Source organism: Schistocerca serialis, chromosome 3 (assembly GCF_023864345.2).
Source record: "Schistocerca serialis cubense isolate TAMUIC-IGC-003099 chromosome 3, iqSchSeri2.2, whole genome shotgun sequence".
Taxonomy (NCBI): Eukaryota; Metazoa; Arthropoda; class Insecta; order Orthoptera; family Acrididae; genus Schistocerca; species Schistocerca serialis.
In genome coordinates, this window is record NC_064640.1 from 282,822,184 (window position 1) to 282,847,065 (window position 24,882).

Consider the following 24,882-nt stretch of genomic DNA (forward strand, 5'->3'; position numbering starts at 1 on the left):
TATCGGTTTAAAGTCATTTTTGATTAACATAATTCAGCACGTCCAATCTCAAAAGTAAGTAACGCTCACTATCGTTACAGCGTGTATTTAAAGCAAACCCGATTTGCATCCTCATAGTGGCACTACTAGCGCCACTCTTAAGCGACTGGCGCGAAATCTGAATAGACATCATCTTTCAGATGTAGACACACGCCTACCATCTTTCGTTTATGTCGCACAACTCGTTTTTGGTGTTGGGATTTTTTTTTCATCAGTGTAGTTTAATATTTCCAAAGGTAGCTACGAATAAATCAGCATTTGGCTGCTAACATGAATACAGTAAGGTTCTTCAGCTGTTGTATAACATGAAAATGAACTTGAGCTTCGTCTCTGCTAACCTCGTTGTTGAGGGGACGTTGAACCCTAATCTTCCTTGCTTCTTTCCTTCATGGACGACATTAGTCACTCCAGTATCGGACAAGTAAAATCGTTTGAAATTGTCAGAAGTGTTAAACAGGAACGTGCAATCTCTCCCATGTTATTTTCATTTTTTCTTGCTGCAACCAGCCATATTGTAACAACATTACCACCAGATGTAGAAATAGGGTAAAGGACTGAAATAGGATTACTAGACGTCAAAAGATGAAGGACCAGGACATGGTTTTCTTCAACTAGAGTTCTTGCAGTCCAATACGCTGATAGCAATGTAATTTTCAACAACTCAGAATAGGCTCTACTGGATATTCTAAATGCTTTTAAATGATTATAAAATCACAATCAATGGCGAGTTTCAGTAGAACATAGAACATTCTCCCTACCTTGGCCGTCACTTATTAATACCTCGGCAGCCACTTATTAATAAATGCAAACGTTGAAGCTCAAATCCATCATAGATTTCTTAGCTCTAAGTAATGCGCCTGTGAGGCATATGTAAAATAATATAATAGCACTGTTCCAACTATTTATATTGCGATTTCCCCGTATACAGGATGTTTCACAATTCATGTAACGCATTATTAGAGGTTGGGGAGGGGAATTACAGATCAAGTTTTAACATAGAAACCCATCTCCAGAAACGTCATTCAACGACGCCATAGAACGTCAACGTTATGGGCGTCGGCGCGTTCAGAGTAAAGACAGATCGGCTGTAAAAATAATAACAGTAAATTCTCGAAGTATTCGTAACATACGAGGGCAGTTCAATAAGTATTGCAACACTTTTTTTTTCTCGGTCAATTTTGGTTGAAAAAACCGGAAATTTCTTGTGGAATATTTTCAAACATTCCCGCTTCGTCTCGTATAGTTTCATTGACTTCCGACAGGTGGCAGCGCTGTACGGAGCTGTTAAAATGGCGTCTGTAACGGATGTGCGTTGCAAACAACAGGCAGTGATCGAGTTTCTTTTGGCGGAAAACCAGGGCATCTCAGATATTCATAGGCTCTTGCAGAATGTCTACGGTGATCTGGCAGTGGACAAAAGCACGGTGAGTCGTTGGGCAAAGCGTGTGTCATCATCGCCGCAAGGTCAAGCAAGACTGTCCGATCTCCCGCGTGCGGGCCGGCCGTGCACAGCTGTGACTCCTGCAATGGCGGAGCGTGCAAACACACTCGTTCGAGATGATCGACGGATCACCATCAAACAACTCAGTGGTCAACTTGACATCTCTGTTGGTAGTGCTGTCACAATTGTTCACCAGTTGGGATATTCAAAGGTTTGTTCCCGCTGGGTCCCTCGTTGTCTAACCGAACACCATAAAGAGCAAAGGAGAACCATCTGTGCGGAATTGCTTGCTCGTCATGTGGCTGAGGGTGACAATTTCTTGTCAAAGATTGTTACAGGCGATGAAACATGGGTTCATCACTTCGAACCTGAAACAAAACGGCAATCAATGGAGTGGCGCCACACCCACTCCCCTACCAAGAAAAAGTTTAAAGCCATACCCTCAGCCGGTAAAGTCATGGTTACAGTCTTCTGGGACGCTGAAGGGGTTATTCTGTTCGATTTCCTTCCCCATGGTCAAACGATCAACTCTGAAGTGTATTGTGCTACTCTTCAGAAATTGAAGAAACGACTTCAGCGTGTTCGTAGGCACAAAAATCTGAACAAACTTCTCCTTCTTCATGACAACGCAAGACCTCACACAAGTCTTCGCACCCGAGAGGAGTTCACAAAACTTCAGTGGACTGTTCTTCCTCATGCACCCTACAGCCCCGATCTCGCACCGTCGGATTTCCATATGTTTGGCCCAATGAAGGACGCAATCCGTGGGAGGCACTACGCGGATGATGAAGAAGTTATTGATGCAGTACGACGTTGGCTCCGACATCGACCAGTGGAATGGTACCGTGCAGGCATACAGGCCCTCATTTCAAGGTGGTGTAAGGCCGTAGCATTGAATGGAGATTACGTTGAAAAATAGTGTTGTGTAGCTAAAAGATTGGGGAATAACCTGGTGTATTTCAATGCTGAATAAAACAACCTCTGTTTCAGAAAAAAAGTGTGTTGCCTTACTTATTGAACTGCCCTCGTATTTCTCGAATTTACTGCCTTCCAGGAAAGTTCTCAATCTCAAATTATTCTTAGGTCTTGATATGAGTACAACCTGAAGTAAAAAGCTCTCAGATACTTAGCGAGTCTTGGAATGTTTATCGGAAGGATTGATTAGACGTCGTAGGAGAGGGAGTGTTCACTGAACGCTACAGAAATATTTTTTCTACTGAGGTTGAAACTGAGTGTGATAGTGAAATTATCAGGTTGCGTATAACAGGTCTAGGTGAAACCAAGTTAATTGTTGGATGTTTTTACCGACTACCCGACTTCACTGTGACAGTTCTAGAGTCATTCAAAGAAATTCTATGGTCAGTTGTACATAAATACTCATATCATGCACTATCAGTTATTGGTGACCTTAACCTACTGAGTATAGACTGAGACGTGTATGGATTCACTGCAGGGAGTACAGAGAAAGAGTTCTGTGAAGTGCTTTTGAACACATTTTGCGAAAACTGAAAATAATCCTTAAAAATACAATGGCAGAATCGATGAACAAACGACATTGTCCTCGAAGAAGCAAGTTCAGCAGCATTGAGCCGAAAATAATCAAAAGTCACCTGGTCATGTGGTCCGTATAAAGGACTGTCGTCTTCCCAAGCAAATTATTTGCTTGGGTGCAAAGGACGCACAAGGTATGCAGGGAGAACAGCATGCAGAAGACAAAGATGAGCTGAAGTGCAGCGTGTATAAATGATTGATGAGTACAGAAAAATGAGAAGTTACAATATCTTATCGACAATCAGGCGTCGGTTTCCTGATGAAGATGCACGAAATTCGAATGAACTGGAACTTCAAATGCATGAAGTCGATAAGCGGCAAACAACGAAGGAATTACTGGTCATTCGAAGAATCAACCCTCAGCTTGCGGTGATCGGTTTAAGCATAAATTTGTGTAAGCGATTTCAGCTCCAGAATCGGTCTAAATAGTTATCAGAGGATCCGCAATCAACAAGCATCTGCCAAAAGAACGCATTCCCGTTAGCGAATGATGGCCTGTTATGCAATGACAATACTTTTGCGTGCCAAACATTGTTGTTGATATGAGTATGCTTCATGTTGGCAATGTGACACGATGCCGACACAAATATTCAGCTTGTCGTTGACGTGACAGATTCTGCTAGTAGTAGCGGTGGTGCACAGAGCACAGATGAAAAACATTGGTTCCTGGCAGCATTCCATACGAGTTGCCTGGCTCGGGTTGCTGCATGCCTGGGCGGATGCTTTCTTCAATACGACTCGCTGTGGCTTGTCGGTGAACACGCTTCCGTGATTTGAATTCCTATAATCTTGGTTTCGAACTGTTTCTTGCACTACCTTTGAGTGATTTAAGAAAGTAATACTAAATTTAGCATGCGGCACGTACAGTGGAAACGAAGATTCACCTCTACACTCTCTTACCTAACTCGGTGTGTTTGTAAGAAAAGTTCAGCATTGTTATGCGGAGAACTTCTGGGTTCTCGAAATGTACGTGCATCTCGAAGTGGGAAGTCGTAACGCAAAGGAAATAGCACCACACATTCCCAACGGTTTTGTGCTCTTACGTCTCCAGTTTTTTTAGTGTCTCAGATAATTATTGAGCCGCTAAGGGCCACCATTTTACCGCCGGCGCATGCATTTCTGATCTCGGACGTAAACATGTTCGAGTGAAGTAAAGCGATACGCCGGCAGTTGAATACCAGAGGCACTGAACATTGCTCCAAGGGTACAGACCACGCTCCCCAACGCAGGCGTCGGCGGAGAAGACACTTGAAGCGTTAGCCAAAGGAAAGGAACACCCTAATCAGGTGGAGGAGACTGAAGTAAATATTGACATTTAGCTTTGACTTTTCAAAGCTTCTGGGTACGGTGTGTTCAAGTAAAATCTGCATTTCGAGTTATGAAAGGTTACAGAAATATCTGTAAGTTAGGTTCTTAAAGGACCCGTACAATGCGCGCAGCGTTGTGACGGTGTAGATGGGTATATACCACATAGACTTGAAGCTCTTTCTCCTATACCTGTTTGAGAGAGTGACAAAACTTGAAGATTAAATGTTGACAGTTTTCACGGTAATGACTATCCTCAAGGGAAACCGATGACAAACGAGTGGTCGTATCCACTGAGCTGCCGTGAGAACAGCCTCAGTGTTAACGAATAACCTGGTATGGCGGCGACTCGCTATGGGTATATCACGCCACTATTGTGCTTGTAGGCTGTGATATTCTCATTTTGTAGTGAATCGGACGTGATGGTGGCTCGGCGTTTGCGGGAAACAGAAGTAATGTTTTTAATATAGTTGCGAATTTGTGTTGAAAGAAGAGATGAAAGATACGTTGTTATGAAGGTAATAAAAGAACCCGACCCGCTGAAGTGCTAATATGAACGTGAAATTTAATGACTTACAGTCAAATCTATTTTTCAAGAAAGTGTTGTATAAAATGTGTGTGTAATGAATGAAAGGGATGTCTTATTAGCGGCACTGTGGGGCCGACACGTAATAAAGTAGGAGAATATACTTAGTACATCATGTCCGACAGACAGAAATCATAAGACAGGCATAGCGAAATTAAACCTTGATGCATTCTGACGTTTGAGAATACTCGTACCTGCCGTAATTCTCTCATCAATTCTAGTGAAAGCAGACGGTTGACTTCCTGTAAGACAACATCAAATTAATGCAGTTTAACAAAGCGTGATATTAAGTGCCAAACAGGTAGGACACTCCCTCTTCGTAACTGTGAATCATTAAACCTTCCTCGATTCATGATATCATTTGTACACCGCGGTTATCGCGATAGGAGTATTACTAATTATACTGGATCTGCACGGTGATCGTGAATAACTACAACTAGCAAGGATTTCAGGAAGTAATGTAGAAGTTACGTAGGGCAACGTAACACCAGAATACAAAAGCATGAGTTAGAAGACAGGTATTCGACAGCGTAGTATGTTACTTATTGTTACCGGCTACAAGAGCAAAATATCAATCATAGCGTTTCTGTTAAGGCTTAACTACAAGAGGCAGTAGCTCGTCTGGTCTTAGGATCACAAAGCACGAAGTTATGCTAGTATAAACACTAAGCTTTGGACTGAAAATATTCCGACATTTAGCAAGGCATAAGCTACGATCTGGACAGACTCTACCTGAAAGAAAAGCTAACGCCTATGCGCTCAAATACAGATACACCTGTTGGATACGACAAACACGAAGCTGTGCACATACATACTGCAAAATGTATACTAACGAGCCGCCATTGTCAACTATGCATCCATAGCCACACACCCTACGGTGGCTTTGGAAGTTCAGATGCAGATGTAAATTTCTTCGAAGAAGGAAACTTTTGCAGTTATACTACTGAAAATATCTTGAAGACAGTCGTAATATCCCCAGAGATTCACAATCGTCAAACCTGTCATCCATTGAGCATGTGAAGAATTCAATGGAACAGTGTCTGGGCCCTTCTGCATTGCCAAAAAAGCTGCAACAACGAGTGAAAATAGCTTGATGCAGACATTCTACGCCTCTGTCATAGTCTCTAAGCACGACTGCAGAACCGCCTGTAGCTGTTGGAGCTCCGAAATATACTAAAATAATTAAATTAGAAAATTTGTCCATAGGTGACTATGGTCGTCTACTGTGCAGAACTTGTTTAATATGTGAATTAAATTTCATTCTTGTCGTACTATTGCTTCGGGGTGTTCATTTTTAATATTCCCCAAGTTTCTATGCAAATAACATGAGATTCATGTAAGTAGATGAATATCCGCTTTTTCGTCCATTACATTTCAGGAGAGCAGCTGCATAAATGTCAACGTAGATCATGGTTTCGCAAAATGCGAAGTCCCTGCAACTAATATCATCTTCATGTTTTCTCCTCCCTTTCCTGCTTAAGAGATTCCCTTTTAAACTTATCGACATCAATATATTGCAATTTGGTGTAATAATCCCTGTCCGCTGTTCAAAGTATCGAGAGAGATGTTTTACAAAGGGCAAAGTACATTAAGTCGCACGGAACTGTTGGGTTTAAGTTTCCCAATAATATTTTCAGTAGTATAACTGCAAAAGTTTCCTTCTTCGCAGACATTTACATCTACATCTGAACTCCTAAAGCTACCTTAGGGTGTATGGCTATGGATGCATAGTTGACAGCGGCGGCTGGTTAGTATACATTTTGGGTGTTCACAAATTTTTACACTATAACAAATTTGGAAGTGTGAAATATCACATGCTGTATAACAGTTACGATTTCAACCAAAATATTTCAAATGGCTCTGAGCATTATGGGACTTAACATATGAGGTCACCAGTCCCCTAGAACTTAGAACTACTTAAACCTAACTAACCTAAAGACAGCACACACATCTATGCCCGCGGCAGGATTCGAACTCGCGACCGTAGCGGTCGCGCGGTTCCAGACTGAAGCGCCTAGAACCACTCGGCCACAAAGGGCGCCGCCAGTAATAATAATAATAATAATAATAACATGCATAACTTTTCTGACGAAAGAAAGAATTGGTTTTTTGAAATTTTGTTGTCTTGTACATAATTACGTACGGTTTAGGGCCAGAACGACATAATGTGAAGCTTTCGCTACTCTCAGTTTCTTCAGCCAAGTACTAACACGGTATTACTAAAGTATTACTCTTCACCAAGTCTCATCTTCTGAAGCAGGAAAATAATATAATGTCCTCTTATGAAATTTCCTGTCCGTCCATTTACTGCGCACAAAAGTTAATGTTAATTGTTAATACACGTTACGCTGCACTGCAGCTACACGTTAAATAGAGAAAACTGTACTGCTGTATGACTAACTGCGTATTGATAAAGCCACGCATCTACTTTTAAATCGCGCAAATGTCTCGATCACGTTATGATTGGAGAATGTAATATCATTCACAATCTTTTTCTCAATTGCAAGCATTGCAAATGCCGAAAGCGTATTCTCCGCCATTGTATTTCGAAGAAAGGTTTTTATCCTTTTCGTTGCTGAGAAACAATGTATGATAAAATCCAAAACTTAGTATACAGTAACACATTCAGAAACCCACAAAATAGGTTTTGGTTTCTCCAACTATAAAATATACTGGCGCTCGATCTAATTTTACGATATAGTGAGTGAATTGGCGTATCTGAGGAATGTGCTATCATCTAGCGGCATTAGTGAATGGGGATATATGTCTGCCGCAGTGTACTACCATCTGGTGGCAATGACGTAAACTTTGAGGGGTAAGGGTTAGCTGTGCACGCCATGAACCGTGCACATTGTTTATCAAATCCGTATATGTTGTTGTTGTTGTGGTCTTCAGTCCTGAGACTGGTTTGATGCAGCTCTCCATGCTACTCTATCCTGTGCAAGCTTCTTCATCTCCCAGTACCTACTGCAGCCTACATCCTTCTGAATCTGCTTAGTGTATTCATCTCTTGGTCTCACTCTACGATTTTTAACCTCCGCGCTGCCCTCCAATACTAAATTGGTGATCCCTTGATGCCTGAGAACATGTCCTACCAACCGAGTTGTGCCACAAACTTCTCTTCTCTCCAATTCTATTCAATACCCCACATTTCGAAAGCTTCTATTCTCTCCTTGTCTAAACTATTTATCGTCCATGTTTCACTTCCATACATGGCTACACTCCATACAAATACTTTCAGAAACGACTTCCTGACACTTAAATCTATACTCGTATATATTTGATCCCTAAAGCAATTACGTCATGCCAGTTGCGTATGCGCAAAAGCTCCGTAAAACGTGCACTACTGAAGATGTCCTCGCGACACTGATGCCAAGTTTTATGGAGTCACGAGTAGCAATGCAGCACAGCGCGATAGATTTAAGTGTGTATATCTTAGAATACTGCATCTACGCTACGTTAAACAGCGTTCAAAGAAAAATAACCAATAAAACCGCAAATATCGGACGTTAGGGTGTTTATGAGCTCTTGTGCTCTTACATAGCAGAGGCTACTGATGGTTGAACAGTCTATTTTTGCCCTCTTCCTATTCCATTCATGGATAGTACGCGGTAAGAAGGACTGTGGTCCAGTCTTGATCATTACTTCTTCAAGAAGAGTGAAAGTGCGTTCTTAAGTAGAAATACTGGGAGCATTGTAACTGTTGTATTGTTGTTGAGGATGAAACAGAGGGGATGGAGGAACGTCACATGCTGGAATATCGCTTACTCTCATCTAACAGTACCTAAGGAACCGCTGGGCTTAGCGTCCTCTTCCGGGGGACAAATGTCTAACAGCAACATTACATATGCAAACACACATATCGATTTTGCCGCCAGATTACGGTGTGTAAACCACATAACATACTGGTGTGCAAAACCAAAGGACGTAAGTAACTTTCCCATGATGTGTCACTGCCAAGTGACATAGATCGATGATACTTGGACCATACACAGAAAGAACTGCTACGATATTGTACAAAAGTTAACTGAAGGAAATACGCAATTACACGAGCAGAAATGATACTTTTATTCAGATAATAATCATAATAATCACACTGAAGTCATCGCGATTCATTACAGTCCCCTGTGTATTACAAAAGAAGGAACATAGTTGTTAACAGGGTGTGTGGTCACAACGGACGGCAGTGTACGCTGTGCTACGTGCTCCCACGCTGGACACAAGGTTGGTAAGGAGTTGTTGTGGTAGGGTAATACATTCCTCCACCAGCGATGTTGACAACTACTGGATGGTCCTTGCTGCATGTGTCCCCAACACATCCCACACGTGATCGATAGGATTTAAATCTGAGGAATTTGCAGGGCATACATTCGCCGAATATCCTCTCGTTTCAAGAGCTCCACCACATGAGCTGTTCCATGCGGTCACGTATTGTCATCTATAAAAATGAAGTCAGCGCTGAATGCACGCATTAAAATACACACATGGAGAAGAAGTGACACAATAACGTTGACTGGTGAATGTATCGCGTTCAAAGATTTGAAGGTCCGTGCAAACTTCATGCCTCCTCGCACCATAATACGTGGACCACGAAAACGATCATGTTCGACAATGTTACTGGGTGCATTGCGTTATACAGGGTGTTACAAAAAGGCACGGCCAAACTTTCAGGAAACATTCCTCACACACAAATAAAGAAAAGATGTTATGTGGACATGTGTCCGGAAACGCTTAATTTCCATGTTAGAGCTCATTTTAGTTTCGTCAGTATGTACTGTACTTCTTCGATTCACCGCCAGTTGGCCCAATTGAAGGAAGGTAATGTTGACTTCGGTGCTTGTGTTGGCATGCGACTCATTGCTCTACAGTACTAGCATCAAGCACATCAGTACGTAGCATCAACAGGTTAGTGTTCATCACGAACGTGGTTTTGCAGTCAGTGCAATGTTTACAAATGCGGAGTTGGCAGATGCCCATTTGATGTATGGATTAGCACGGGGCAATAGCCGTGGCGCGGTACGTTTGTATCGAGACAGATTCCCAAAACGAAGGTGTCCCGACAGGAAGACGTTCGAAGCAATTGATCGGCGTCTTAGGGAGCACGGAAGATTCCAGCCTATGACTCGCGACTGGGGAAGACCTAGAACGACGAGGGCATCTGCAACGGACGAGGCAATTCTTCGTGCAGTTGACGATAACCCTAATGTCAGCGTCAGAGAAGTTGCTGTACAAGGTAACGTCTACCACGTCACTGTATGGTGAGTGCTACGGGAGAACCAGTTGTTTCCGTACCATGTACAGCGTGTACAGGCACTATCAGCAGCTGATTGGCCTCCACGGGTACACATCTGCGAATGGTTCATCGAACAATGTGTCAATCCTCATTTGAGTGCAAATGTTCTCTTTACGGATGAGGCTTCATTCCAACGTGATCAAATTGTAAATTTTCACAATCAACATGTGTGGGCTGACGAGAATCCGCACGCAATTGTGCAATCACGTCATCAACACAGATTTTCTGTGAACGTTTGGGCTGGCATTGTTGGTGATGTCTTGATTGGGCCCCATGTTCTTCCACCTATGCTCAATGGAGCACGTTATCATGATTTCATACGGGATACTCTACCTGTGCTACTAGAACATGTGCCTTTACAAGTACGACACAACATGTGGTTCATGCACGATGGAGCTCCTGCACATTTCAGTCGAAGTGTTCGTACGCTTCTCAACAACAGATTCGGTGACCGATGGATTGGTACAGGCCGACCAATTCCATGGCCTCCACGCTCTCCTGACCTCAACCCTCTTGACTTTCATTTATGGGGGCATTTGAAAGCTCTTGTCTACGCAACACCGGTACCAAATGTAAAAGCTCTTCGTGCTCGTATTGGGGACGGCTGTGATACAATATGCCATTCTCCAGGGCTGCATCAGCACATCAGGGATTCCATGCGACGGAGGGTGGATGCATGTATCCTCGCTAACGGAGGACATTTTGAACATTTCCTGTAACAAAGTGTTTGAAGTCACGCTGGTACATTCTGTTGCTGTGTGTTTCCATTCCATGATTAATGTGATTTGAAGAGAAGTGATAAAATGAGCTCTAACATGGAAAGTAAGCGTTTCCGCACACATGTCCATATAACATATTTTCTTTCTTTGTGTGTGAGGAATGTTTCCTGAAAGTTTGGCCGTACCTTTTTGTAACACCCTGTGTATGAAGGTAGTATCTGTTCCCGAAAGAACAGATACCATTGATGACCGTGCAGCTTTTCTAGAATGAAATGATAATTAAATCGGCACGAGTAATGAATGTGATGGGCAAACATCTACTAGGCGCACTACGAATGTAGTGGTGTGAACATGTTGGGAATTTGGGTCTCATGGGGAGCGTGCAAGGGATAATTCCCTGCAGGCGCGCTATCCTCTGTGCTTTCGGTGGCTCAGATGGACATGGTTTCGCCGGTGGACGGCGTGGAGGTAGGACGTAGTGTGCTGTGAGCTGCGCCGTCTGTGCTTCCGCGTGGAAAGTCTTGCGCTTGCTGCGGCTTAAAACTCTGTTTATAGAACACTTCGAGAAGTAATGAGTAGCATGCAGTGATGGCCCAACCAAGTCGAAAAGATACGTTGAAACTTACCTTTGATCCTCGATATGCCAGACCCAAGTCGTTTGAAGTAGAAAATTGGTTAGAAGAAGATGTGAATCTCTCCTTTAATGATGTAATTGGGATCCACCTGTCGATTGTAGCTTGTGTCGTGTTTGTTAAAATGGGTAGTTCCGAGTTGCGCGAGAAAATAGTTGAGTCTTCCGGAGGTGTCATGAAATTTAAGCACTCAGATGGAAACGTTGGTGAAGTCACCGTTGCATATGCTGGTTTTGGCATTCGCACAATTCGAATCTTTGAGTTGCCTTTTGAGATTACAACAGACCAAATTAATGCTGTAATTTCACCCTTCGGGAAAGTGCTCAGCAACTTTGCCGAGAAATGGTCAAGCGCGCATAAATTCCCAGTACTAAATGGCGTACGGCAGCTTCGAGTAGAGTTACAAAAGCACATCCCGTCGTACATCAATGTCTGCGGATATAGAGGGATTGTAATTTATGACGAACAACCGCGAACCTGTGCCGCCTGTAACAAGCCTTGGCACGTTCGCGCAGAATCTGCCAGGCCACCGGCGATGACAACACTGCCGGGAACTTACGCCGCCGTGGCACGTGAACGGCCAACTGCTTCCTCAGCCCCTGAATCGTGTGCAAATACAGATTCTCCAGACACTGAAATTCCGATGGACGTCAGTGCCGTCATAGCTGACGACCTACAAGAGTCCCGCCAATCTACGGACACAGTTGAAGTTCCACCGAAACAAGCACCTGCAACTGTAAAGGCAGCAGATCCGCCGGAAGTTGAAGACCGACACACCTTGCAGGAAAGCGACACTAACTTGGATACTGAAGAAAGTCCGTCGAGAGGCAATTCTCCAAAGAAAAATAAGAAACGCCGGCTGGCGCGCAAAGGTGCAGAGGAGACAGCTCCCACACTCCGACAAAAAGCGAAGGAAATATAGTAGCCAACAGATCTATAGCAACACGAAAGCGACACCAGTTTCTGAGGAGCGTTCCCCTTCTGCGCTGGAAAAACGAGACGTCCAAGGAAAGCCAACAACGAAAGCATCCAGCCACCCCCAAGAAACGAGTCACTCTCATGAAGCTTCACTCGTCCCACCCACGACGACAACCTCAACCAGCTGGGCAGACGAAAGCGACCATAACAATGCCGACGAAGAAATGACAGAAATTTCAGAAACTAAGACAGACTGTAAGCTAGCCCCACAGGTGGCTGATTTCTTCAACGAAGACGTCTCCGCGAACGAACATTCTAAAGAACAAGGACACACCACTGAAACATTTGCTACCGGTGAATATTATTAAAATGCGTTTTAAAGCTGACGCTTGCGAGACAAAACAGAAGAATGTTTTTTAAAGTTAGATCAAGCAGAATGAAGAATGTCTGACATACAAGCATACAAAATCGCGACAGTAAACCTTAATAAGATTCATAGTTCCTTTAAACTACAGAACTCAAAAGATTTTATATATGCTTCTGACAGTGACATTATACTTTTACAAGAAGTGACAGACATTGAGCTTGGTAACGTACCTGGCTTCAAAGCCATTACAAACCCAGGGCATGGAGCGGAGATTGGCTCGGCTCTGCTCACAAAGGAGGGCATAGTAGTCCAAGATGTAGTAAAACTACCAAACAGTAAAGGCATAGCGGCCACAATAAACAAAATACGACTCATTAACGTGTATGCCCCTTCAGGATCCAGTAACAGGCACCGCAGAACGGAGTTCTTTAAAGAAGAAATTGTCCCACTATTTGGAACTCGATATGAACACCTTATCCTGGGAGGAGATTTTAACTGTGTTTTGCATGCCAAAGACCAAACTCCCAATTTCAACAAGTGTACTGAACTGGAACGTATAGTTAATGACTTACGACTAATAGGCTCATGGGAACATATGCACGGTGCAGCCCCTGGCTTCACCCTTGCCACAAGTCACTCGGCGAGCCGTCTCGACAGGATATATGTAACGCACAATTTGAAACACCTCATTTTGCAGTCCGAAGTATGGCCTACCGTTTTTTCGCATCATGCTGCATACATATGCACAATCAATCTGATAAAACAAGGGCCCTTCCGAGGTAGAGGCACATGGAAGCTCAACGTGTCACATCTGGAAGACCATGCTTGTCAGGAGGCATTTTACAAGGTATGGCGAGAGTGTGAAAGCAAATTTAGCTCGTACAACTCTGGCACTGACTGGTGGCTGAAACATGCCAAACCTAAAATACGGAGGTTTTTCATAAACTACTCAAAAGACAAAAACGTTTGGTACAAATCAACTATAGAATTTTACTTTCAATGTCTAAGGGATTTGTACAAGTCCGATGCAACATCTACGAAAGAATTAACAAAATTAAAGCAAAAATTTTAGCACTACAGCGTAAAAAACTGGAAGGCTACCAAATAAGGTCGCATGCCCAGAATATAGCACAGCACGAGGTCACTTCCATTTATCATGTCATTCGTGAAATCAAAAGGGCGTCTCGCAAGATATTAACTGAAATAACAACTGATGATGGAAGAAAGCTGACGAAGCAAAGAGAGATTAAAGAGGCAATAGTACAGCATTTTCAATCCTTAATGTCTAGTCAACCGGTTGACGAACAGCTTCAAGACGAGTTAATGATCAACCTCCAGGGCAAAGTATGCCACGCGGAAGCACAAACTCTCATCTCGCAAGTGACTGAAGAAGACGTAGAAGAAGCTATATATGGAAGCATGAAAAATAAGGCTCCAGGGGCAGATGGAATTCCGGCGGAATTTCATCGCAGATTCAGTGGCCTCGTAAAAGGCAAGTTTACTCTCATCTGCAATGAACTGCTAAACCCTGAAAATGACATCCCGAAAGAATTTCGTGAGAGACTCGTAGTGTTAGTGCCAAAAACTACCAATACGAAATCTGTAAGCGCTCTGAGGCCAATTACGCTTTTAAACAGCGATTACAAAATCTTTGGCCGCATCCTCGCTCGCAGGCTGAAAACCCCAATGACCAGCGTCACTGGCCCTTATCAAACAAGTGTGGACAAAGACAGAAGAATTCTCCATACCCTCTGTGATTACAGGGACCTAATCTCAACGGCCGACGTCTGCAAAATAAAATGTGCACTCATCTCACTCGACTTTGATAAAGCCTTCGACAGGGTTAATCATAGTTTTCTCCTTCGCACCATGGGCGCAATGGGCTTCCCACCTAGATTCATTGCGGTAGTAAGAAATACATTAACAAACAACTCAGCCAGATTCTTCATCAATGGACACATTAGCCTGCTTGCCTCCCTTATGAAACATCTACAAGGACTACAAATACACTCCTGGAAATTGAAATAAGAACACCGTGAATTCATTGTCCCAGGAAGGGGAAACTTTATTGACACATTCCTAGGGTCAGATACAACACATGATCACACTGACAGAACCACAGGCACATAGACACAGGCAACAGAGCATGCACAATGTCGGCACTAGTACAGTGTATATCCACCTTTCGCAGCAATGCAGGCTGCTATTCTCCCATGGAGACGATCGTAGAGATGCTGGATGTAGTCCTGTGGAACGGCTTGCCATGCCATTTCCACCTGGCGCCTCAGTTGGACCAGCGTTCGTGCTGGACGTGCAGACCGCGTGAGACGACGCTTCATCCAGTCCCAAACATGCTCAATGGGGGACAGATCCGGAGATCTTGCTGGCCAGGATAGTTGACTTACACCTTCTAGAGCACGTTGGGTGGCACGGGATACATGCGGACGTGCATTGTCCTGTTGGAACAGCAAGTTCCCTTGCCGGTCTAGGAATGGTAGAACGATGGGTTCGATGACGGTTTGGATGTACCGTGCACTATTCAGTGTCCCCTCGACGATCACCAGTGGTGTACGGCCAGTGTAGGAGATCGCTCCCCACACCATGATGCCGGGTGTTGGCCCTGTGTGCCTCGGTCGTATGCAGTCCTGATTGTGGCGCTCACCTGCACGGCGCCAAACACGCATACGACCATCATTGGCACCAAGGCAGAAGCGACTCTCATCGCTGAAGGCGACACGTCTCCATTCGTCCCTCCATTCACGCCTGTCGCGACACCACTGGAGGCGGGCTGCACGATGCTGGGGCGTGAGCGGAAGACGGCCTAACGGTGTGCGGGACCGTAGCCCAGCTTCATGGAGACGGTTGCGAATGGTCCTCGCCGATACCCCAGGAGCAACAGTGTCCCTAATTTGCTGGGAAGTGGCGGTGCGGTCCCCTACGGCACTGCGTAGGATCCTACGGTCTTGGCGTGCATCCGTGCATCGCTGCGGTCCGGTCCCAGGTCGACGGGCACGTGCACCTTCCGCCGACCGCTGACGACAACATCGATGTACTGTGGAGACCTCACGCCCCACGTGTTGAGCAATTCGGCCGTACGTCCACCCGGCCTCCCGCATGCCCACTATACGCCCTCGCTCAAAGTCCGTCAACTGCACATACGGTTCAAGTCCACGCTGTCGCGGCATGCTACCAGTGTTAAAGACTGCGATGGAGCTCCGTATGCCACGGCAAACTGGCTGACACTGACGGCGGCGGTGCACAAATGCTGCGCAGCTAGCGCCATTCGACGGCCAACACCGCGGTTCCTGGTGTGTCCGCTGTGCCGTGCGTGTGATCATTGCTTGTACAGCCCTCTCGCAGTGTCCGGAGCAAGTATGGTGGGTCTGACACACCGGTGTCAATGTGTTCTTTTTTCCATTTCCAGGAGTGTACATGGAGAAAAGATCGTGTGCAAAGCGTACGCTGAGGGTGTTGGCTTCCTAGTCGTGAATGGCGCTGAAGTACAGAGCGCACTAGCCGGCCGCGGTGGTCTCGCGGTTCTAGGCGCGCAGTCCGGAACCGCGCGACTGTTACGGTCGCAGGTTCGAATCCTGCCTCGGGTATGGATGTGTGTGAAGTCCTTAGGTTAGTTAGGTTTAAGTAGTTCTAAGTTCTAGGGGACTGATGACCACAGCTGTTAAGTCCCATAGTGCCCAGAGCCATTTTTTTTAGAGCGCACTACGAACAGTAACAAAATATGAACAGGCATCTGGTGCAAAACTTAATAGAACAAAGTCGGGGATTTTCAACATCGGCCGTGGAATTGGGACGCAAACGCAGGACCTGTTACGCGAGCTTGTAACCATGAAATGTCTCGGCATAGATTTTAAAAGAAATATCAAGCACACTATTGCTGCGAACTATCGAAAATTACTTAACAGCATACGCGCGTCTGTACAAGCACATAGTATTAGGAAACTCGATGAACTTCAAAAAGTAACAGTGGCAAATGCATACATCACATCCAAAGTTAATTACGAGTATGTAGCACAAGTTCTACCACCACCTGCGACTTTGTTGAAAAGCATCGCATCTGCACTAGGACACTTTGTGAGCCGCGAACGTATTTTCAAAGTCAAATATGACATTCTGATGCTCCCTACGAAATGTGGTGGGTTAAATCTCACCGATGTCAGCAAAAAAGCGCAAGTCTTATACCTTGCTACCACATACAAACAATGGAAAGAACCAAGTGGTACCCTTGCTGCACATTTGTTAAACGAAATAGCTCCTGCTGACGTCAATGCACCTGTAAATGTCCAACACATACCCAACGGACTATACCACATGAAATACTTTTTCGTAGAATACAGCTACATACAGGCAAGGATTCCTGAAAAAGACATCATGAAAGTAAAAGAACTTTACAGTAACTTGATGAAAGACAAACCCAGAAACGACGTAGAACAAAAGTATCCTTGTTATAACTGGGAAATAATATGGGAAAATATTCACTGTCGGAACCTGCCAACGTATGTCAAATCGACCTGGTACTTTGCTGTAAACGGAAAAATTACGACGAACTCTAAACTTCACTCTATTCGATTGGCCGAGTCACCGCTGTGTACATTATGTAATATATCAGATACCGAAGAGCGTAGATTGCTGTGTGACAGGGTAAAAGAAATATGGCTCTACATAAGACAAAAGATAGCGAGAGTCAGCAGAACTACGCCCAATTCCGTTACGACTGCTGAATTTTTAAACCCTGACGGTATACCTTACCCTAAAACAAAACGAAACGCAATTAACTGATTGAAAGGCCAAACGATGCATTACATCCTAACAAAAGAATCAAGCAATGGGGAGAACTTCTGGGTATACCTTACAACTGAGTACCACAAGTTGATGTGTACTAAAAAATACAAAGAAAATCACGCAAATTTTTTAACTAAAACAATACTGTAACCAATAAAAATGCGTCATTTACATTACACATCCAAGCATTTCGTATATTAGACGAATGATTTTTGGTTAAAGTTTGTACTTCACGTAGCAGGAGGAGGATTTCCAACAGAAAGTAATCAGAGAAGATCATCAGTATAGACCAGTTAAGCCTATGTGTATCTATTACTTTGTTTCGGGGGAAGCACAGTGATGAAACTGGTATACACCCTTTATATAGTTTCTGTCTTTCTTTCCTTTTCTTTTCACAAGAAGACACATTTATGTTAATTATGTGTAAAATCAAGCAGTAGAAGCCTACTTTACTTCATTACCTTCTGAAGAAGGAAATTTTACTTATCAGCAATAATGAGTTTGCTTCTTTTAGTTTTTCCACGCACGGAGAACGAAATTTACAGATGCAGTTACATTTCCATAACAATTATGTGACTGGCTTCTCAATGGAATGTACATTTATTTTTATTCAAGCCATGTTGCAAACAAAGGCAACAGAAGGGGCATATTTCGTTTGTCGTTCAGAAGAAGCGTATTTCCACATCATCAAGTTACAAACATTATTTAAAGGCGGAGAAGCCGGGCCGAGAAGGCAATACTTGGCGAGCGTAAAGGACGGGTTGAAGGGGAGGAAGGAGACCCGAAAAAAAAAGATGGATACATTGTCGGCCATGTAAGCAGAAGAGCCCGGCTTCGAGTCCCGGTCTGGGCAAACATTTTCAACATGTCCCCTATGATGTATATCACCGCCTGTTTGTAGCTAGGCTGTCGATTTAATTATCATTTCATGCACTGCGTTATCCCACTTCTCGCCATTTGAGGGTACGTCCGGCATTTCACCAGAATTTCGGAGGAAAGGGTGTGAGTCCCGCAGTGCCGCGATCACGGTAGACCTATGCGATTAAAATCCTGGGAAGGTTTTATTGCACATACGCCGTTATATACAGGGTGAACCCGAACTCTACAACAAAATTTCGGAGGTTATTCAGGGATATTTGCTGATTATTTTGGCGTGAAGAACCCGTCGTCACCAGTGACTTATTACACTCAAAATGCATTTCATTTGATTTATTTCCTCCATTTATCTTTGTATTGCACTGAAAATAGCTGCACAGCAGAGGAAATGAAGACGGTATGCGCTGTGTGTCTTGTTTCCATTACCTCACGACATTTGCTGCTGACAAGAGTAATGTCCACATCATTCGTCACCAGCAAGCATCTGTTCAGTACGGATCGAATCCGTCTTGGGTTTGTTTTTCCGTCTTTGTCACTTGTTCGTTAACAGTGATGCACAGAAATATGTAAAGATGTACTGACGAAGAGTTGACCGACGTGGGTTTCGTATATGGATTCACTGCACCCAACAGAAGAGCTGCACACCGACGCTGCGAGTGAGCTGTATCCGCAGCAACACAAGCAAAAATGGCTCTAAGCATCAGTCCCCTAGACTTAGAACTGCTTAAACCTAGCTAACCTAAGAACATCACACACATCCATGCCCGAGGCACGATTCGAACCTGCGACCGTAGCAGCAGCGTGGTTCCGGACTGAAGCGCCTAGAAACGCTCGGCCACAGCGGCCGGCGCGCCACAAGCACGTCACGGCACTTTTGCACCTGTACGTAGACGCCTACGAGAAACATCTTTATACGCTTTTCCGCTTTTGTAAACGTATTCCAATGCAGGCAAAGGTAATTACGGTTGCATCCGAATAAATCATTATTACATTGTTACTCTGCAACAAATCAACGGAGACTAAGGATGCCTCACACAAAAACACTCAGAAAATATGTAGGAATGACACAGAACATCGTTTACTTCCCCTTGGTTATGAATTTTGACTCTAATTATAATAACACTCTACCACACGTAACTTCATAGTCTAATTATACCAGCACTGTACATATATCGATTTAAAGCAAGAGAAAGAACCAGCCAAAAATTCACTTCTGTAACGTAATATAGAACAACCTACCAGACATTGTAAGCCGGGGACTAACAGGGGTGCGTGACTTAATTTCAACAGAGAACCTACCATCTGAGGCAGCGTTACTTGAAGCACAGTCGCACATACTTGAACTGTGAACCTACCTGCCCTTACCTGTGATGCCGATGTTCTCACTCTGCGCTCCCACACGTGAAACCTGGTTCAAGCTCTCATGAACGCAACACTTCAGAAGCTGTCTGTACACAATAAAAGAAGGAACAAATTAGTCTGGTAAAATTAGATATAATATTGATGCGTTTTTCCTCCAGTTAAATTGGTGTATTATGCAAATCTGACAATAACAATCGTCAGAATTCAAAGAGCTCCGCGACTGAAACTAATTCCGACCGACAAGTCAGTTTAACCCTAATGAATTAGCTACGTGCACATACTATTACCACCGTCACTTTGTTGCTCTGCTATGCGGGATTTAGAAATGAACCGACAATATATTTTTGGATCTGCTGGTAATGAGTCGCACAATTTGTGCAAGACACAAAAGAAGTTTATCCCACAGTCACAACCAGACAGCCATCAGCGATAACCTATCACAACACTGACACACAACTAGGTAATTAACATCGCCCAACTTAGCGACATCTGGTTGCGTGACATCATATGATGCGCCATAATCTTCGTTCAATTAACCTGTCTATAACTAAACATGCACACACTGTCACCAGCAAAATTACAATTTGAAGCACCAATTAAAAGCACTGCCTATGTATTCAAACTTAACATCAAATGAACAAATAGAAAGCTTATGGTGTAACTAAGGTGGACCGCCGTCCAACATAGATCCTACCTCAGCCAAGCTCCATCTTGTTATCGTCTACAGAACGGTATATCACTCCTAATCATAACATGTTGGCTTTTTGTGAAGTCAGACAAGCCACTTTAGTGACCATTTTGTTATCAAAATTATACCATCCTACATTGGTTCCTCCAGTGGAAACTGTTCGAGAACACTCTCTGAAATAATTCTCGCTTCGTTCCTACTCTCATAAAATGTGATTTTTGGATGGACTACTTTTGTTTGCCTGGCTGACCATCCCTTGGACTAGTCCACCATCTAGTTGCCAAAGGTGTCTGCTCTCACAAATTGTGTCTAACTTTTACACTGATTAGTCAGAATATTATGATCAGCTACCTAGTAGCGGATATGTCCACATTTGGCGCTGATAACAGCGTCGACGCGTCGTTGCATGGAAGCAGTGAGGCCTTGGTAGGCCGCTAGAGGGATTTGGCACCACATTTGCACACGTAAGTTACCTAATTCTCTGACGCCACGTCCAATCACATCCCAGATGTGTTCGATCAGATTCAGATCTTGTGAGTCGGGGGGACATCACATCAATTGCAACTCGCCACTGCGTTCCTCGAACCCCTCCATCACACTCCTGCCCTTATGACATGGCGCATTATCTTGTTGAGAAATGCCACTGCCGTAGGGAATCATGATCGTCATGTAAGGGTGGACGTGGTCTGCAGACCAGTGTACGATAATCCGTGGCCGTCATAGTACCTTGTACTAGCTCCACTGGTCCCATAGATGCCCATGTGAATATTTCCCAAAGCAAACTAGAGCCGCCGCCCGCTATGCAACGCCCTGCCACTGCGTCAGCGTCCAGTGCCAATAATCATATGCCCATTTCAGTCGTAGTTGTCTATGTCATAGTGTTAACGTTGTCACATGCAAGAAATCTACTCTGTAGGAATCAGCATGGGTTTCGAAAAAGACGGTCATGTGAAACCCAGCTCGCGCTATTCGTCCACGAGACTCAGAGGGCCATAGACACGGGTTCACAGGTAGATGCCGTGTTTCTTGACTTCCGCAAGGCGCTCGATACAGTTCCCCACAGTCGTTTAATGAACAAAGTAAGAGCATATGGACTATCAGACCAATTGTGTGATTGGATTGAGGAGTTCCTAGATAACAGGACGCAGCATGTCATTCTCAGTGGAGAGAAGTCTTCCGAAGTAAGAGTGATTTCAGGTGTGCCGCAGGGGAGTGTCATAGGACCGTTGCTATTCACAATATACATAAATGACCTAGTGGATGACAGCGGAAGTTCAGTGAGGCTTTTTGCGGATGATGCTGTGGTGTATCGAGAGGTTGTAACAAAGGAAAATTGTACTGAAATGCAGGAGGATCTGCAGCGAATTGACGCATGGTGCAGGGAATGGCAATTGAATCTCAATGTAGACAAGTGTAATGTGCTGCGAATACACAGAAAGATAGATCCTTTATCATTTAGCTACAAAATAGCAGGTCAGCAACTGGAAGCAGTTAATACCATAAATTATCTGGGAGTACGCATTAGGAGTGATTTAAAATGGAATGATCATATAATGTTGATCGTCGGTAAAGCAGATGCCAGACTGAGATTCATTGGAAGAATCCTAAGGAAATGCAATCCGAAAACAAAGGAAGTAGATTACAGTACGCTTGTTCGCCCACTGCTTGAATACTGCTCAGCAGTGTGGGATCCGTACCAGATAGGGTTGATAGAAGATATAGAGAAGATCCAACGGAGAGCAGCGCGCTTCGTTACAGGATCATTTAGTAATCGCGAAAGCGTTACGGAGATGATAGATAAACTCCAGTGGAAGACTCTGCAGGAGAGACGCTCAGTAGCTCGGTACGGGCTTTTGTCAAAGTTTCGAGAACATACCTTCACCGAAGAGTCAAGCAGTATATTGCTCCCTCCTACGTATATCTCGCGAAGAGACCATGAGGATAAAATCAGAGAGATTAGAGCCCACACAGAGGCATACCGACAATCCTTCTTTCCACGAACAATACGAGACTGGAATAGAAGGGAGAACCGATAGAGGTACTCAAGGTACCCTCCGCCACACACCGTCAGGTGGCTTGCGGAGTATGGATGTAGATGTAGATGTAGACATAGGTGGCCCGCTGCGAAGGTCCATTGTTAGGAGTGTTCGGTGCACTGTGAGTTCAGGCGCACTTGTATTCTGCCCAGAATCGAGGTCTGCTGTTTCTGATGTTAGTTCCGTCACAGTTCGCTGCCTGTCCTGTTTTAACAGTCTGCCCAGCCTACGATGTCCGACATCTGTAATGAGGGGTGGCCCCCCAACCCTGCAACCTCTGGACGTGGTTTCGCCACGTGTTGAAGACACTCATGACAGCACTTCTCGAACACTCAACAAGTCGTGCAGTTTCCGAAATGCTCGTGCACAGCCTCCGGGCGATCACAATCTGCCCTCGGTCAAACCCAGGTAAACCGCGCGCCTTACCCGTTCTACAGACGGACAGTACGCTCACTAATACTAAATGCACCGTGCGTGTGTCTGACTAGCTGTCAGCATCACTGTCACGGCTCAGACCTTCGGACTTTTTTCTCTGGAGTTCTGTTTCATCCTGTATACTCAGAGTCGTCTGTAAGATTAGGGCTGTTTCAGTGACTACATACAGTATGTGCATTGTCAAACTTGTAGGTGACGGCTTAGAAAATTGCAGCAGTCCTGGTTGACACAAAACTACAGCTGATGATCAGCCATCAATAACATACCCCATGCGCATATAGTGCGCTCACTTATATTTTCTTTCCTCTCTTAAATATTCTCTTTCTACAAATCAAGGCTAAAGTAGAAAAATAAAGATGCTGCAAAACGTTATGATATGAAACTTTCTCGAAATGCAGAAAAAAAGTCACAACATAAACAAAATGAAAAAAAAAAGTCAGGCAACGTCTTTATGTTCGATTATAGAACATGTTTGAAGATGCGAAATTAATTTGTCAGTTTGGTGCACCAAAAGGATTGTCAATATGGAGGGTGGCTTGGTATAATCAGTAACTGAGCACAATCAGCAAAGTTTGATATTGTGAATATTGAGTATATTGGAACGTCATTGGAATTGAATGTTGTTCTTCTTGAACTTAGTATCAAACGGTATACCATCTTCGTGTTTCTCTTCAGACCAATATAACATATCGCAACATAAGAAACGTACACTCTCACAGCTGTTTCATTTATGAAAGCAGTCACTTTTTTATATAAATAAATCTAAAGTATACAAAAAATGACTCTGGTAGTTCTTCCGTCATGATGCACGATTAATGTAATGGCAGAGCTCGACTCAATGTATGAGACGTACAACAAAACATCCGCGCAATTTTCATTAGAGCGAGGTTTTCGTTTTTGGAGATTTCAGATAAATTTCACTTGAACTACTTATCTTTCGCGAATCATCAGACTTGTTCTTAAGGGTACTAATATTTCTTCTTGTCTGTGGTCGCATGCTTCAATTTTCGAAGAGTATCAAATACAGAAACAAAACATTACAGTTTCTTGAATCATAGAGACATGATGCTATGCTTAACAAATTTTTCTGTTTCAGGCCATTGCTAAAACAAATAAAAAATTCGGCCGAATCTCACATTGTGCTTGACTGCTCGACATCACGGATATACGACGTACTCAAGCAAGCACAACAAATTGGAATGATGAGTGATTATCACAGCTACCTAATAACTTCATTGGTAAATACTGATTTTTAACACTGATTTTTATTATAGTATAATTAGTCTTGTAATGTTAAAATATAAGGCTTATACCAGTCTGAAAATGTATTATTGTTAACATTTCTTTGTAAGGTGTCATGGGGACCTTAATATTTTTTAAATTATAACTGTGGATGTTTACAAACGTGCATATATGCATGTTCCACTTCTCCATCTAAACCACAGGACTGATTTCAACCAAACGTATCATTTACCGTCTGGAAAGAACCACTGTAGAGGTATGAACCAGCGTGGGGCTGAGGGTGAAAAAGTATCGTAGCTCTAGAGGTGTGAATGGCCAAATTATATTCATCCAATATTTGATGTTCAAATGTGTGTGAAATCTTGTGGGACTTAATTGCTAAGGTCATCAGTCCCTAAGCTGACACACTACTTAACCTAAATTATCCTAAGGACAAACACACACACCCATGCCCGAGGGAGGACTCGAAACTCCGCCGGGACCAGCCGCACAGTCCCTGACTGCAGTGCCCGTGACCGCTCGGCTAATCCCGCGCGGCCATCCAATATTTGAGAATGAAAGCATTTCCTGACTTTCAACCAACTTTGCCCGTAGT

At 43.8% G+C, this 24,882-nt stretch overlaps 1 protein-coding gene across 4 annotated transcripts in view; it reads left to right on the forward strand.

Moving 5' to 3' along the window:
- Positions 1 to 24,882, forward strand: part of LOC126470065 (glutamate receptor ionotropic, kainate 2) — a 194,528-nt gene that overhangs the window by 58,529 nt on the left and 111,117 nt on the right. For all 4 annotated transcript variants that reach the window (XM_050097571.1, XM_050097572.1, XM_050097573.1 and 1 more), the window contains exon 6: positions 24,142 to 24,283. In XM_050097571.1, the coding sequence (XP_049953528.1) occupies positions 24,142 to 24,283 (142 nt within the window). The remainder of the gene's footprint in view (positions 1 to 24,141; positions 24,284 to 24,882) is intronic.